The sequence below is a fragment of the Saccopteryx leptura genome, chromosome 1 (assembly GCF_036850995.1).
Source record: "Saccopteryx leptura isolate mSacLep1 chromosome 1, mSacLep1_pri_phased_curated, whole genome shotgun sequence".
Classification (NCBI taxonomy): domain Eukaryota; kingdom Metazoa; phylum Chordata; class Mammalia; order Chiroptera; family Emballonuridae; genus Saccopteryx; species Saccopteryx leptura.
The window spans coordinates 19361523-19378220 of record NC_089503.1 but is presented as its reverse complement, the minus strand read 5'-3'; the positions used below and the strand labels follow the sequence as shown (position 1 = coordinate 19378220).

The window sequence follows — 16698 nt, the reverse complement described above, 5'->3', positions numbered from 1 at the left end:
CCCCTCCCAGGTCCTGCCACGTGGTCCACCGGCACCATCCTGTCCCCTCCCAGGTCCTGCCACGCGGTCCACCGGCACCAACCTCCTCCCCTCCCAGGTCCTGCCATGCGGTCCACCAGCACCATCCTCTCCCCTCCCAGGTCCTGCCACCTGGTCCACCAGCACCATCCTCTCTCCTCCCAGGTCCTGCCACGCGGTACACCAGCACCACCCTCCTCCCTCCCAGGTCCTGCCACGTGGTCCACCAGCACCACCCTCCTCCCCTCCCAGGTCCTGCCACGCGGTCCACCGGCACCATCCTCCTCCCCTCCCAGGTCCTGCCACGCGGTACACCAGCACCATCCTCCGCCCCTCCCAGGTCCTGCCACGTGGTCCACCGGCACCATCCTCCTCCCCTCCCAGGTCCTGCCACGCGGTCCACCGGCACCATCCTCCTCCCCTCCCAGGTCCTGCCACGCGGTCCACCGGCACCATCCTCCTCCCCTCCCAGGTCCTGCCACGCGGTCCACCAGCTTCCCTGTAGTTGCTATCGGCCCTCAGCAGAACAGAGGAGAGGCCTTCCCAGGCACAACTGGCTAGTCAGAGTTGGCTTGTAATGTGCTCTGCATCGGTCATCAGTGACCTGTCAGCCGTGAGAGCCTCGGAGAGGGGACCGAGGCTTGCAGCAGGCAGGCCGAAAGGGCTGCCCGGACACGTCGCTGTGTGGCAGACTCGGCAGTGGCCATGCCCAAGGTCAGCCTTGTCCGGCTCCCCAGCACGCTCGTGCAGCAGCGCCCTGCTCCGAGGAGTTCTTGGCTAAGGATGCGGTCCAGGGGGCCTTCCTTCTGGGTCCTGACAGGGCAGCGGGGGCAGGTCCTGGCCCTCGTGGGCGACCAGGTCCAGCCCCTCTGGTTCACGCAGCCCCTTCTGTTGGACCCGCCCCGCCCCGTGCTGCTCAGACCCTCTGCATGCGGCACTTGGAGCTCTAGCCAGGCCTCACCAGCTCCCGGGAGGCACGGCCTCACTTCCTTCCTACAGCCTGAGTTGGCCTTTCACCCAGTACTCTCTGATCGCTGAGGGCATTGTCCATCATTCGCGAGGGCCTCCTTTGACTCTCACGACAACCCTGCTCCGTCCGTCTTCATCCCTGTGTTCACAGTGAAGCCGGGGAGGCTCAGAAAGGTGCTGGGACCTGGCAGCAGCTGCTGCACAGCCAACCACAGGGTGGCAACCAGCCGTCAGCATGCCCAGTGTGGTATGCAGTCTCCCATTCTTCACACAACCCCACCACCACCACCACCCCGCACAACTAGGGGAAACACTGTCACTTCTAACCCTTCAGCCCAAGGCGAGTCCCCACATATTCCTTAGGGTCAGGGATCTGCAGACGACCATCTGTGGGCCAGACTCGACCCAGGCTCTTTTCTAAAGTTGTATTGGCTGGGCCACAGCACGTCCATTCATTTGTGTGCAGTCTGTGCGTGGCCGCTTTCTCGAACAGAGCAGAGCTGAGTCGTTGTGACGGAAATATTATAGCTACGAAGCCTAAAATATTTGCCGTCTAGCTCTTAGTGGAAAAGGAGAGTTCCCAACCCTGCCCTAAATGAGCGCGTGGCACATCCTGTCATGTTCCCTTGACGGTCACGTCTCTGCCCGTGGCTCCTCCCCTCCTGCCCACCACCAGCCCAACAGGAGCGAGGGATGGGGGTGGGGTTCTGTCCCATTCTACAGGTGGAGAAACCAAGACTTGGAGAAGTTTCATTTCTTCATATTCTTACTTATTACCCTTTTGTCAAAAGGAAGTAGAAATCTTCTCGAGCTCGGTAAAACCGACACTTCCTCATCGCTGAGGCTCCCGGCAGAATCGCCAGCATTCTTCCTGTCAGGAATAATGCCAGTTGGTGGGATTGGTGGTCAGGCTTCTGTAGAGGGTGGGGGTGGGGTGGGGCAGCTCCTCGCTCCCCGTGGTTTGAGACCCAGACCGGTCTCCACCGAAGCCCAGCCTTTTCCCTGCCCCCACCCCTGTCCCCACCCCTGACCTGCATCTTTCTCTAGGGCTCCTAGGAGCAGCTAGGATGATGTTTTATGGGGAGGAAAGAAAACAGGGCTCTCTGACTCTGGCCTGTCCATCTACTCAAGCCCTGACCCCTGCTTTTCCCTTTGATTCATTTTCTCCCAGGCTTTTCTCAAGCCGGGCGGGGCCCTCTGTCACGGTCTCTCCGTTTTTCAGTTGTTTGCGCTCCATAACTTGAGCTTTAAATACCTGTAGTCATTCCTCCCTAATTCGGACCAGGTGAATCAAATCAATTGCCGTTGCCCTGGTAAGACCCGATGTCTCTAATATTTATTGCCAAGCAAATATAGCCATGGATGTGGACATGAGGCCGTAGGATGGAGGAGGCACTTGATTTCTGCTCCAGTGACAGTTCCCGGTCCCTGGAGGGTTCAAGGAAAGCCCTGCCAGTCTGTCCTCCGCACAGGAAACCCACTCTCTCCAGCGGGAAAGCTTCAGGATAGCCCAGAGTACCGAGCTCTGAGAGGCCGCCCCTCCAGGCTGCGTGCGAGCATTACTCAGGCAGGGGGGAGTGAGCCAGGACAGTGAAGTCCCCTCACTCACCAGACAGGCTGAGATCCCAGGAAGTTCACTGCAGGGAGGAGCAGACCAAGTGAAATGGACAGGACACTGACAGCACCTGGTGTCATTGAAGGGACCCTGAGATCAGTCTGCAGCAAAAATAAGGCACAGCAGCTGGGTGGGAGCACACCTCGAACAGCAGCCGTGTCGTCTCAGGCGAGCTCCTCACTTCCCTGGGGCCCCCTCCTCACAAATGGAATCACCACTGCCCTGCCCGCCTCGCTGGATGGCTGAGGATCAAGCAAAAGTGTAAAACTGGGTAGCTATAAAGCAGATGATTGATGGGGAGAGTGGTGTTGTAGTGCAGAGCAGGAGGGAATTTGACTAGATGCCAGGAGGAACTTCCCTACTTAAGGAGGAGACATCGGAATGAGGCTGTACCTATGTGTGGGGCTATATCTGTCCGTTTTTGTGTCTGTATCCGTATGTATCTGTGTATATATCTGTACATTGTCTATGTGCATGTATCTATTTGTCCGTGTGTCTGCATAGCTATGTCTGTCAGTGTGAGTGTGTGTGTATGTGTCTTGTGTGTAGAACAGGTCACTGAAGCCGGACCTTGAGTTGACTCATCTTTGTTGCTAAGTTGTTGAAAGTTTCCTCTTGCCATCCTATCCAACTTGGGAGGATGTGGACAAAGCACCAGAGAAAAAAAGGACTTTAACTTTGATTGATTGATTGATTGATTTGTTGTTGTTAACACCTTTCTAAATCTGGGGTGGACTGCGTACCTGTGGACTTGCTGAGTGGCTTCCCCTCTCGGGGCCTCAGTTTCCACATCTGTAACACAGGGATACAGAGTCTACTTCACAAGGTCATTGTGAGGGTTCAGTGGATTAGCCCTTAGCACACTGTCCGGCCTGTACAAAGGAATTCGTACATGCTAGCCATTGCTGCTATTAGCTATAGGCAGTGCTTCTGGCCCTGACTCCTGGTAGATACAGCAGAAAGAGTACAACACCTTGGTTCAAGTTTGCCATTCAATGGCTGTGTGGCCTTGGGCAAGTGATGTCATCTCTCTGATCCCAGTTATCTCGGCTGTAAATTGGAAATAATACTAGGCCTGCCTCAGAGGATGATAATGAGGTTCCAAGGAAGCAATGGGAGAATGCACATAGTAGCCGCTTAAGAAAAAAGTAAGTTTTCTTTGTCCACCTGCAAAAGAGAAATACCCCTGGGGCCATACCTGCCATTATCCCCAACAGTGGACTTTCTGGACCGTACCCACTGCCTGGGTTCCAGTCAGGATCTGCTTCCCCCTGTGTGATCTGACTCTGCAGGTGAGGACAGCAATGAGCCCGGGAGATCCTTGTCAGTGGGGTGGGGATGTGGGGTGGGGGCTGCTGCCATAGGCGTGGCCAGGCTCACCCCTGCCCCACCCCCTCACCCCTGCTCAGACCTCCGCCCTTTCCCACATTGTTCCCAGGCCCCTTTAATACCCGTGAAGCCATTAAGTATTTAAATCCCAGCTGTGTAGTAGCCAGGTTGCCCCAGCAACAGCCCTGCATATTTTGGGATGGATCACCAAGTTTTTCAAAGGGTCTCTTTGCAGCTCCAGGCCCTGCAGGAGTGTGCAGTGGGGGACTGGAGAGCTCGCAGCTCCAGGCCCTGCAGGAGTGTGCAGTGGGGGACTGGAGAGCTCGCAGCTCCAGGCCCTGCAGGAGTGTGCAGTGGGGGACTGGAGAGCTTGCAGCTCCAGGCCCTGCAGGAGTGTGCAGTGGGGGACTGGAGAGCTTGCAGCTCCAGGCCCTGCAGGAGTGTGCAGTGGGGGACTGGAGAGCTTGCGGCTCCAGGCCCTGCAGGAGTGTGCAGTGGGGGACTGGAGAGCTTGCAGCTCCAGGCCCTGCAGGAGTGTGCAGTGGGGGACTGGAGAGCTTGCGGCTCCAGGCCCTGCAGGAGAGTGCAGTGGGGGACTGGAGAGCTCGCAGCTCCAGGCCCTGCAGGAGTGTGCAGTGGGGGACTGGAGAGCTCGCAGCTCCAGGCCCTGCAGGAGTGTGCAGTGGGGGACTGGAGAGCTCGCAGCTCCAGGCCCTGCAGGAGTGTGCAGTGGGGGACTGGAGAGCTCGCAGCTCCAGGCCCTGCAGGAGCGTGCAGTGGGGGACTGGAGAGCTCGCAGCTCCAGGCCCTGCAGGAGAGTGCAGTGGGGGACTGGAGAGCTCGCAGCTCCAGGCCCTGCAGGAGTGTGCAGTGGGGGACTGGAGAGCTCGCAGCTCCAGGCCCTGCAGGAGAGTGCAGTGGGGGACTGGAGAGCTCGCGGCTCCAGGCCCTGCAGGAGTGTGCAGTGGGGGACTGGAGAGCTTGCGGCTCCAGGCCCTGCGGGAGTGTGCAGTGGGGGACTGGAGAGCTTTGGAGAGCTCGCAGCTCCAGGCCCTGCAGGAGTGTGCAGTGGGGGACTGGAGAGCTCGCGGCTCCAGGCCCTGCAGGAGTGTGCAGTGGGGGACTGGAGAGCTCGCGGCTCCAGGCCCTGCAGGAGTGTGCAGTGGGGGACTGGAGAGCTCGCAGCTCCAGGCCCTGCAGGAGTATGCAGTGGGGGACTGGAGAGCTCGCAGCTCCAGGCCCTGCAGGAGAATGCAGTGGGGGACTGGAGAGCTCGCGGCTCCAGTCCCTGCAGGAGTGTGCAGTGGGGGACTGGAGAGCTCGCGGCTCCAGTCCCTGCAGGAGTGTGCAGTGGGGGACTGGAGAGCGTGCAGCTCCAGGCCCTGCAGGAGTGTGCAGTGGGGGACTGGAGAGCGTGCAGCTCCAGGCCCTGCAGGAGTATGCAGTGGGGGACTGGAGAGCTCGCGGCTCCAGGCCCTGCAGGAGTGTGCAGTGGGGGACTGGAGAGCTCGCGGCTCCAGGCCCTGCAGGAGTGTGCAGTGGGGGACTGGAGAGCTCGCGGCTCCAGGCCCTGCAGGAGTGTGCAGTGGGGGACTGGAGAGCTCGCAGCTCCAGGCCCTGCAGGAGTGTGCAGTGGGGGACTGGAGAGCTCTCTGGCTTGCTGGGAGGCAGGCTGGGGCTGCTGCTTCACAGGAGGCATAGAGATGCAGTTGTCCCTGGGAAACGGCCACACGACTCAAGGGCGAGAGAGAGTGCAGGCTTTGCCCGAGTTTTCAAGATCTGGACTCAAACCCAGGACTCGTTTACCAGTTCCTTCTCTTCACTTGTTTTTTGCCTGTGAGCAGGGTGTCGAATAGCCTGTCCGCGCAGGTTTCCTAACGCTGAGCTGCGGCAGGCCTTTTGGGGCCGGCTTAAGTCCCATTTCTGTCCCTTCCCAGCCCGGCCACCATGGGAAGCTCACTGCTGTTCTCTGGGCCTCAGTGACTGAGGACAATTCGCCCTTTGTAGATGACACTGGAACTGTGCTCAGCGTGGTTCCTGGCACAGGTGAAGCAGGAGCCGATATTATATTGATAATATTCTGTTCAGTACCCCCTTGTGCCCTGAGGGGACACAGAGGATGTGGGAGACACAGTGCTGGCCACTGAAGGCTTATATCCGGTGGGGACGATCTCACAGCGGTGGTACAGAGGGCACATCCCTGCCCCCTCCAGTCCTGGGCGGCTGAGTTGGCCTTCTGTCCTGCTCCGCTGATGCCCGGGCCATCTCCCAGAACCTGAATGTCCCCACTGCATCCAGAAGGGCTTTCCAGCTGTGCCCAGCTGCACCTGTCTTCCCTGGGCCCTGCTGATGTCTGCTCCTGTCCTTACACCCACCTTTCCCCAGATCACCAGGTTGTCAATCAGGGAACCCACCCCACCCTCCAGGCCTCAGCAGGGGTGGAGGACAGGGCAGGATCAGAAGGTGTCCGCACCCCACCCTCCAGGCCTCAGCAGGGGTGGAGGACAGGGCGGGATCAGAAGGTGTCCGCACCCCACCCTCCAGGCCTCAGCAGGGGTGGAGGACAGGGCAGGATCAGAAGGTGTCCGCACCCCACCCTCCGTTGTCCCTCCCAGCCCTGAACTCAGTACCTCGTCCTGCTTCAGCTACACTTCGCTGTTGGGCACCACACTGGACTTGGGCTCATGTTCTGAGGCCAGATCCTGTTCCTGACACTCAGAGTGACCTCCACTGTTCTCGCTCATGCCCAAGTTCAAATTACCCAGGTTGCCTCACCTTCAGTGCCTGGACCATGGCAAGTGAAAGTCTCTGCAAGAGGACGCAGGACCTTCGTTCCCAGAGGCCTTTGCAATAGGGCTGTGTCAGTTCAAAGGCGGGAACAGAGACTCATTGCCTGTGTCTGGGTTGAGCACTTTCTGTGACTTGAGCCCAGCCCAGGGCCGTGTGGGGGATGAGAGCCAGGGACTGTGGTCACTCTGGGGATCAGCAGGCCTAGAGTCCCGGAGGCAACACCTCAGGAGGCAAGCCTGGGTGTCGGTTCTGGTTCTGGGACCTTTCTAACCCACTGGAGACTTAGTTTTCTCATCTGTGGCAGGAGAATGAGGAACCCTGCTTTGTTACAGCAATTCCTCCAACTTACTGGGTTACTTTGGGCCAGTGAATCCATATCTCTGAGCCTCAATTTCCTCACTTGTGAAGCAGAAGTGCCCATCTCTTGGGGTGGTCGGGAAGGTTCAGTGACATATGTAAAGTGACTTCTGAAGTCAAAATAAATTAAGATGTCAGTCTCAGGTGACTGTCTGGAGTGGTGGGATAAGCAGCGGGCTTAAAATTAGGAGCTCTTGGTTCCGGCCCGCTGTGTGACTTTGGACAAGACCCTGCCACCCTCTGGGTCTCAGTGTCCCAATGTGAAAAGAGGGTGTTGGAGTCATCCCTCATAAAGGCGCTTTCTTCTTTGAAGATTCTCTGATGGAAACAGCCCATGGGAGAGAGGGCTGGTGGCAGGGACTCAGTGCCCAAGGACTGGCTCAACTCCTAGACCGGAGACATGTCCTCCCAGGTCATGCCCTGCCCTCTCAACATTCATAATTCAGCGAGTCTGGGGACTGGGGAGGCTGTCATTTAGGGTCCCATTGGATCCAAGGCAGGTTGCCTGGCACCGTTAACCCTCAAGGCGATGCCCCCAGGAGCCTAATTAGAGTTTTATACCCCCGCTCAGCTGTGTCCGTGTCCCTGTGTGTGGTCGCTTATGCACACCAGGATTTAGGCCCAATTGCTTGTTTACTAGACAACTCGGCTCAGGGTGAGGCCCAGCGAGCACAGCCAGAGAGCAGATAAGTCCTCCCCCCTTGGCTTTGAACCTGATGGCAAGGCTCTGCTATTCTAACCAGCCTCCTCGCCCCTCGTGATGAAGAAGAAAGTGGGAGTCAGGCAGGCCTGGGTGTCGGTTCTGGTTCTGGGACCTCTCTAACCCACTGGAGACTTAGTTTTCTCATCTGTAAAAAGGAACAATGGTAATATCTATGTTGCAGAGTTTTTAAGATGGTTACAGGTAACTACCACATGCAAAGCATTATCACAGGGCCCGAGGACTGTTGGCCCCGCCCTGTCCTCCCTACACATTGGCCCCGCCCTGTCCTCCCTACACATTGGCCCCGCCCTGTCCTCCCTCCACATTGGCCCCACCTGTCCTCCCTCCACATTGGCCCCACCTGTCCTCCCTACACACTGGCCCCGCCCTGTCCTCCCTACACACTGGCCCCGCCCTGTCCTCCCTACACATTGGCCGCCCAGCTTCCAGGCTTCCCCTCCCGCACGCAGAGCACTTGGCCGATGTGGCTGTTAACACTCCATGTGTTAGGTTATTGATTCTCCCAGGACTTGAGTGAGTGCTTGGTCTCCGGGCCTTGGACCAAGCCCAGGGCTGGCACTCGTAGGGGGTCCGGCACTCGCAGGAAGGAACAGGCTGTGCAGCCGCTAAAGTGCTGTGTCCGCCATCATCTCCTTCACCTCTCTCGGTGACCCCGGGAGTTAGAGGATCCCCACGGCACAGAGGAGGAAACCTGTGCTCAGGAGCTGGGGAGGGCGGCCCAGGTTTCGCAGCTTGTCAGGACAGACGCTCTGCTGGTTGGAACCCCGGTTTTCGGAGGTGAAGCTGCTCCTACACCACAGCGTCCTCACCTGGCAGGGGCGCCTACAGGACATTTTTCACTGTCCAGCAGCCCAGACCTGCATCCGCTTCCTCTGATAGGGGCTTCTTCATCGCTCATGCCCACCTGCCTCCTTTTCTCTCTCTCCAGAAAGCATGCCCAGGGGCTGGGTCAGTGAAAGTAGAAGGAGTGATTTATGAACTCCTTCTTTATCAAGGAACCCCTCCAGGGCCCGCTCTGTGCAGATGGGATCGAGGCGCCATCTGGGGCGGTGGGAGGGGCAAGATTAACAAAGCTGGCTGGCCCTGGCAGGGAGATGCCTGGAGAACCCCTAGGCATCGCGTGACCTCGCCCTGCCTCTGCCCGCCCGTCGCTGGGCCTCAGGGCTCCCATCTGTCAAGGGATGGCAGGATTGGGTCATCCCCCAGAGGCCTCTAGCTGGCACAGGGGAGGATGCTAGCTGGCTCCCTGGCAGTCTGCCTTTTTAAAGCCAGATTCAGAGCAGAGCAGCCCTGGGTTGGAGACTTCGGGGACTGAGGCAAAGCACTTGCTCTTTCTGGTGTCCTCTCTGGGACCGCGTCCACACACTGGGGCTTTGTCGGGAGTTCAGGTTTGGAGTCCAGCGAACTTGGGCCTGAATCATGGTCATGTCTTACTCACCATGCAACTAAAGTGAAGCCAGTTAAATACATTCTCTGAGCCTCAGTTGCCTCATCTGTATAATGAGGTAATGTACCCACCTCCTGGGTGAGGATTAAATAAGAGAACCCAGGAGACATGCTTAGCATAGTCTGGTTCATGGTAAATGCTCAATATTGGTAGTTATTATTAGGTCCAGTTATCCCAAAACTATAAAAATTAATCTGAGTTTGAGGCCATTTAGGGGAAAGATGTTTCTCTCCATCCTGAGTAAGCCATATGTCCATGGTTTTCTCCCATGCTCACCTCCACGGATGCTGGTGAATGTGGTTTGATTATCCACTTCCAATATATGATGATGCTGGTATAATAGCTGCCCAAACATTTCCAAGGGTTTTGGCTTCAAAACCGAGAATCACGGTTTTCAAAGAAGAGCCTCGCATCGCAGGGAGGATAGTGACTTTCTATCCTCAAGGGGGCTGGCCAGGGCAGGTGCTGTCCAGGCTGTGCAGAAGCAGCGGTGAGGGACTGACGGGAATGGGAGAAGGAGTCTGAACTGGCACCGGAGACCCAGCAATCCTCCCCTCTGTCCCCCTGGGGACGCCCGCCGCAGCCCAAGCTCCCCCAAGCCTCGGCTGTTTCCTGGAACTTGTTCTCGGCAGGACCCGGCTGCAGAATTCCCCACACGTGTGGCAGAGCAGGGCTCTCCATGGGGGGAGAGCTGAAACCAAACCTTCGTTTCTGTTGCTGGGAGCTGACTTTCCAAAGGATCCTTCTGGCCAATCCTTATGCAAAGCTAATGAACCCTTTGCAACACCACATTTCTGTCTCCTGGGAGCCAGGGTTCCTGGGGAAGGCATTTGATGAACAGGGCCCCGCTGGCATTCTCTGCTGAGGCATCGCTGCAGGTGCCCAGGTGGCATCCAGCTGGCATCCAGGTGTATGGCCCCCCAGGCCCCTTGTCTCCTCCCAGATCATCAGCCACAGGCAGTAAGGCTGCATAGATGAAGCCGTGACAGAAACGGCAAGTCTTCTGAAGATATGGTGCCCCACACAGCCCCGGCAAGGGCACCCGGAGCTGCCATCTGGGCAGAAGGCGGGCACCCCGTGCAGGCCTCCCCAGCTGGAGGGACCCAGGTGCTGAGGCTTTTCATTAGCCCTAATGGGCCCAGATTAGCAAGGCACTTGCTTGGAGTGTGTGTCTGGATGGTGGGTTTTCATAAACAGCTTCTTGAACGTGCCTGTTTCTTAATGACTTCCTATAGTGATTGAATATTTTCTCTTATAGGACAAGCTGGGCCAATAAAAGAAAGAAATCCACAGCAGCCCCTCTGACCGGGAGACTCCATCCTGCTGACGCCCAAAGACCTGCCCAGGTGACAGGTCAGCGATTGCCTCCCCTCACTCTGTGCCCCTCTGCCCCACCACTGGCACCACCGCCTGCCCCCCCCTCAGTTCTTACTGCCTGTCTCTTCCTGTTCACTTCTTACTGTCACCCTCTCTTTTCTTGTCTTCCTCCATCTTTCTCTTTCTGACTTGTCTTTGTCTATTTCTCTGATTTCTGACTCTCTATTGTCCTCCATCTCTATTTTCTCTGTCCATCCATTCACTCATTCAGACATACTCATTGAGGACCTCCCATGTGCCAGGCGCTGCTCTAGACTCAAGGAGCACGGCAGCAGACAGAGCAGGTGCCTGCCTTTATGGAGCATACGTCCTATCAGAGAACGATGAGTGCGGCCGCAACACCGAGCGTGTAGCATGTCCACGGGCACTGGCCGGGGCTTTGGGGAACGGGGCTCTGGTTTCAGACCCCTCACTAAATGGTTTCGCAACTTGGCCAGACTCTCTTTCCCTTTCTCAGCCTCACTTTCCTCATTTCCAAAGTGAGGGTGCTGGGCCAGATCAGTCAGTGCTGCCCTGACTATTTATGACCAAGGACTTCTCTTATTGAAATGCTGGTGACTTACGTTATACGAGGGCTGGGCTCTCGTCAGCACAAACAGTAGTGTCAAATAAAAGTCTCCCTTCAACCTCCTTAAAGCTCCTAAACACCTGGTGGGTTTTCTTTTTTTGTTTGTTTGTGTTTTTGGTTTTTTTTGGTTCCTTTGTTTGTTTAATACAAGAAACAATTGGTTGCATCTTGGGGCAGGGAACACCCAGCTGCACGTCTGCAAACCCTCGCTTGGCCGGGTACAGGGACCCTCGCTTGGCCGGGTACAGGGACCCTCACTTGGCCGGGTACAGGGACCCTCGCTTGGCCGGGTACAGGGACGCTCACTTGGCCGGGTACAGGGACCCTCGCTTGGCCGGGTACAGGGACGCTCACTTGGCCGGGTACAGGGACCCTCGCTTGGCCGGGTACAGGGACCCTCACTTGGCCGGGTACAGGGACCCTCGCTTGGCCGGGTGCAGGGACGCTCACTTGGCCGGGTACAGGGACCCTCGCTTGGCCGGGTGCAGGGACGCTGCGACAGGAACCGGCACCTCGAGACCGTGAGACGCACAGCTGTGGGTCCAGGGCTCCCGCCCAGGCTCACCCTGGGGCAGACGCCCACGCGGAAGGACAGCCAAACCGGAAGGACAGCCAAACCGGAAGGACAGCCAAACCGGAAGGACAGCCAAACTGGAAGGACAGCCAAACCGAACCTCAGCTGCTCTCCTGCACGCTTTCCCCGGGCAGGCGGGGAGTTGAACTCACAGGAAGTCAAGTGTGTCTGGGAGGCTGATCCTGCATTACATCCCTGTGAGCCCCAAGATGGAAAGGATTTTATCTTCCAAACAGGGCTGTCTTTACGAAATCACTTATTAAGTATATGTGAAAGTGGCTCCTTAATTTCCGTAATGTGAAGTCATATATACCTGGTGGCCGGAGCTTCTGAGTAACCCAAGAAACAGCCCCCCCCTACCCCCACCCCACCGCCAGCGTTGTTTAATTGCTCTAAAGCCCAAGACACTGCCTGGCCAATGGTGAGGGGATGATTTCTGAGATCTTATTTGCTATCCTGAAAATAGCATTAGGGGATAGTGGGTCCCAGGGAACCCAGTTTGAGAACACTGCACACACTCACTCTCCCTGCTCAGAAATCCTCCTCGCCTCTCCTGACACAGAGAACTACAGCTCGTGTAGCTGGTCGGTGTGTGTGTGTGTGTGTGGGGGGGGGGGGGGGGCAGGTAAAGCAACCGCCTCGTGGCAGGGAGGAAGAAGGGACCGAGTTATTGTATGTCAGCAGTGATGTGAGAAACTCTACATACATTAGCACTTAATTCTCGGTCCCTACAGTTTCCTGAGGTCAGCATTCCTGGCCCCATTCTGCAGACAGGAAAGCAGAGGCCCAGAGAGGTTGATTGTCCTAGGAGGCAGGAGAGCCAGAGCTGCTGACTCTGCAGCCCCCGCCCACACCAATACTTTCCCCTTGGGGTTCCTATTGGCCCTGGAAAGGGGAAGTCTCAGTGGGCCTTTTGCCGCTGGCCCCAGGGAGGGCGTGCCATTCTCATGTAGCACAGAGGCCCCCAGTCTCCTTTATAAATGTCTTTTCAACAACTAAGCCCTTGGGCCTCATGGTCTCAAGTGTCTTCTCAGTCCACCTTCCAGAGACTGTCTGTGTTCCCACTCTCCTTAAAGGAAAATTAGGGAACTGTGTGATGATACTAACTTCCAAAAGGCTGTATGGGTGGGTGGAGCTAAGAGGCAGATCCAAGTAGGAATTGGAGATTTCATGTGTCTGTCATTGTAGCACTCTTATCTGACCAATTGGCTGTAGAGGTGTGTCCCCATGATCCAAAGCCCCTTGTAGGGATTGGTCAATGCAGGCTGGCATTGGTCTTTTGACCAACCTAGCAGTGGATAATTTCCCAGGAGATTGTTTCCCCTGAACAGTGGGAAATAAATTGGCATAGGAGGTATGAAGACGGGCTTGAATTTTGGAGGATGGATGCATGGGGTAAGGAATTAGCATTCACTAAAGATGATGATTAAGAGTTGAGATTCTAGATTAAGACAGACCTAGGTTCAAAGCCTGGCTTAGGTACTTCCATGCTGTGTGATCTCAGATAAGTGATTACACCTCTCTGAGCCTCAATTCTTTCACCTGAAAAATGGAGATGGGCCCTGGCCATTTGGCTCAGGGGTAGAGCGTTGACCTGGCGTGCAGAAGTCCCGGGTTCAATTCCCAGTCAAGGCACACAGGAGAAGTGCCCATCTGCTTCTCCACCCCTCTCCCTCTCCTTCCTCTCTATCTCTCTTTTCCCTTCCTACAGCCAAGGCTCTATTGGAGCAAAGTTGGCCCCGGGCACTGAGGATGGCTCCATGGCCTCCACCTCAGGTGCTAGAATGGCTTTGGTTGCAACTAAGCAATGGCCCCAGATGGGCTGAGCATCGCCCCCTAGTGGGCATGCCAGGTGGATCCCGGTCGGGCACATGTGGGAGGCTGTCTCTCTGCCTCCCTGCTTCTCACTTCAGAAAAATACCAAAAAGAGAATAAAACAAACAAAATGGAGATGACATTACCTGTATCCTGGGGCTTTATGAAGAAGGAGATTGTTCATGTTTCTTGGCACCTAGTAAGAACTCAAGGTATGCCAGCTGTTACTAACTATTGCTGTTATTAGCTGCCATGTGCCAAGCCCGGTGCTTGCTATTTTTCATGAATAATCAGGAAGGCATTATTTTAACACTAATTTTAAATACAAGGAAACTCAGATGCATGCAGTCCGGAACTTGCCCCGAGCCACCAGCTAAGTGTACTGGCTCTGGGATTTGACCCACTGTCAGACACAAAGCCTCTTTCCAGTCGCCCACCCTGCCCTGGAGCTGGAACCCAGGTCCCCATATCTCTATCTACCTTCCAGCTCGCAGCACCTGATTTTCTACCTGCCTCCCTTTTGAGGTTGTCGGAGCCTCTTCCCAGGAGACACGTGTCCTTTTATTGCATTCGTCTGGGAGTCCAGCACTCCACAAGCCGCCCATTCATTGTGATCTCTAATGAATCTGGGACATAATAAATACAGGTAGCCCGTTTATGAGCTGCCATATTTATTATGCCCCTTAATTGCTAAATTGCTGGAGCCCACTGAAAACCGGATCTTACCCTGGAGAGCAGCTTTGGGCAGAGGGGAGGGACTCCAGAGCTGGCCTCCTCCTGCTACTTCCTGGCATCTTCCTGGGGCCTGCCTCCCTTCTGTCCTCCAAGGGCCGTCCACGTCTGAGCCTGGCAGAGGAAGACCCTGGGCTTGGGGATGATGGTCCAGATGTTTACCACCTGGGGGGCACTAGCATGGACCAGTCAGAAGACATGCTAACTACACAGCAAGCCAGCTGTTCCCCTAGGTCCCCACTGAATCTCAGCTCTTCCACTGGCTGCCAAGAATAGGGGGCCTGGAGCAAGGCCAAGGGCAGGTCCTCCTGGTCCCACCCATCTTCTCTCCGGGGCCATCATGAAGAAAGCATGAAAACATTGAATATTGAATAGGAAGTGTGTCTTGTGCATCTTGAGGTCTGGCTTGTAATAGCAGATGCTTTCTGCTTCTCTTGGGGACGGGAAGGGCTGCATCTCATTGCTTCAATCCCTAGTGCCTGGCTTCCCGTTGGTGTACAATAAATGTTAGCTAAATAGCATTGTATTCAGTGACTCGCTACCACGGGCACACTTTCAGGTAGAGACAGGGAAGTCTCCCGGGGGAGGTGGGATGCTGTAGGTGGCGTGCTGGAGGTGGTCAGGGCATGGGGAGGGGCTGGCCCCGGGAGCAGGTCTCAGGCCTCCAGCTGGGTGCTCTCACCTCTTTTCCCTGCAACACCCCTCCTCGCTGGGCAGTCCTGCGGGCTGAAGGGCGTGTACGGCGGTGGGAAGTTTATGTCAGGCCTGGGTTCTGATCCTGATCCATGAACTTGGCAAGTCTCTCAGCCTCTGAACCTTAGTTGCTCGTCTACCAAATCGGAAGAAGGCTCACCTCAGCCATCAAGTAATATCATCACATAGCATCATTGAGCCCTGGCCATGTGCCGGGTGTCATGCTAAGCATGTCATTGCATTATTTCAGTCACCCTCACAACAGTGCTTGGGAGGAAGCTTCTGTTTTCCGCATCCATTTTCAAGTTGGAGAGAGCAAGATTCAGAGAGGTAGAGTAATTTGCCCAAGGCCACACAGCAAATGAGTGGTAGACATGAATTTGAACTCAGGCATGCTGGTTCCCAATTCTCACTCCTAACTCTGGCCCCGCAGGGCAAAGTGGCTTCCTTGGGAGAGGAAGTTATCAGCTTCCCTCTTCCCCCTCCCATGGCAAGAGCAGGCTGGCTGCTGAGACCCCTCCATGGGGGAGGAAGGGGAGCAGGGCTTCTTACTGGGTGGGGTCCCCCAGGGGGAAGACTGAAGGGCCTTGCTGTTTTATAGGTGGAGCATCATGGAAGGCGACTGTCTGAGCTGCATGAAGTATCTGATGTTTGTTTTCAATTTCTTCATATTTGTGAGTATCCCTGGAGCATGCCCGGGGTCTCCCTGGGCCTCTGCTGAGTGGGCAGGACCGACGACTGCTGCTTGGAAGTAGTCAATAATGAGCTGGGTCCTGGGGGCAGGAACAGGGGCCAGTGTGGGAAGCAGACCTGCCCGCCCAGCCAGGATCTTCTGGATGGGAGGCCCCCAGCAGCGCCCACCCCACTCCAAAAGGCCCACCATCCTAGGAGAGACATTCTGCATGGACCGGGGTGGTCTAGCTCCTCTGGCAAAGGGTGAAGGCCTCCGTCCTGGGATCTGACCCCTGGTGGCGATGGGGCGGTGGGAGAGCGGCAGAGAGAGCCCCACCGATAGCCCTGACCCCCAGAGCATTACAGACGTCAGAGCTGCAGGGGAACTTGACGGAGTTAGAGACCTCTCTGGAACTCGGAGACCTGCATTCAAAGCAAGCTGTGTATCTTACCAGCAACATGATTTTAATTTAATTAATTAATTAATTTATTTATTTATTTATTTTATATTTTATTTATTCATTTTAGAGAGAGGGGACAGAGAAAAAGAGAGAGAGAGAGAAAAGGGGGGGAGGAGCAGAAAGCATCAACTCCCATATGTGCCCTGACCAGGGAAGCCCGGGGTTTCAAACCGGCAACCTCAGCGTTCCAGGTCAACGCCTTTTACACCAGCAACGTGATTTGAAACACACTTCACCTTCCTGAACCTCAGTCTCTTCATCCCTTAATTACCTACCTCAACAATGATTTTTGAAAATGAAGCAAAATTAGGAAGTGCCTGCAGTGTGTCAGCATTTAATAGTTGAGCTCCGTCCCCGTCCAGCCTGCGGATTCTCTCCATGAGGGACAGAGTCCTGAGTGCTCAGGTGGCCAGCTCCGTGTGCTGCAGCCCAGCCCACCTGCTGGCAGCCCACCCAGGAGAGAGCCACACTCCTGACCTCTTGAGCCCCTGAAGGCTTTCCTGACCCTACCTGAACCTTTGACCTTAGTACAGCCAAGACCTGGATGACAAACGTCC

General features: G+C 56.1%; 1 protein-coding gene across 9 annotated transcripts in view; it reads left to right on the top strand.

Moving 5' to 3' along the window:
* The window catches only part of TSPAN18 (tetraspanin 18), a 186651-nt gene that overhangs the window by 151572 nt on the left and 18381 nt on the right, over positions 1–16698 (top strand). For 4 of the 9 annotated variants that reach the window (XM_066362846.1, XM_066362854.1, XM_066362827.1 and 1 more), the window contains 2 exons: positions 10514–10602; positions 15610–15682. In XM_066362846.1, the coding sequence (XP_066218943.1) occupies positions 15620–15682 (63 nt within the window). In that variant the 5' untranslated portion in view covers positions 10514–10602; positions 15610–15619. Of the gene's footprint in view, positions 1–10507; positions 10603–15609; positions 15683–16698 lie in introns of all 9 variants that reach the window. The other 5 variants (XM_066362876.1, XM_066362859.1, XM_066362822.1 and 2 more) reach the window with 2 other exon arrangements.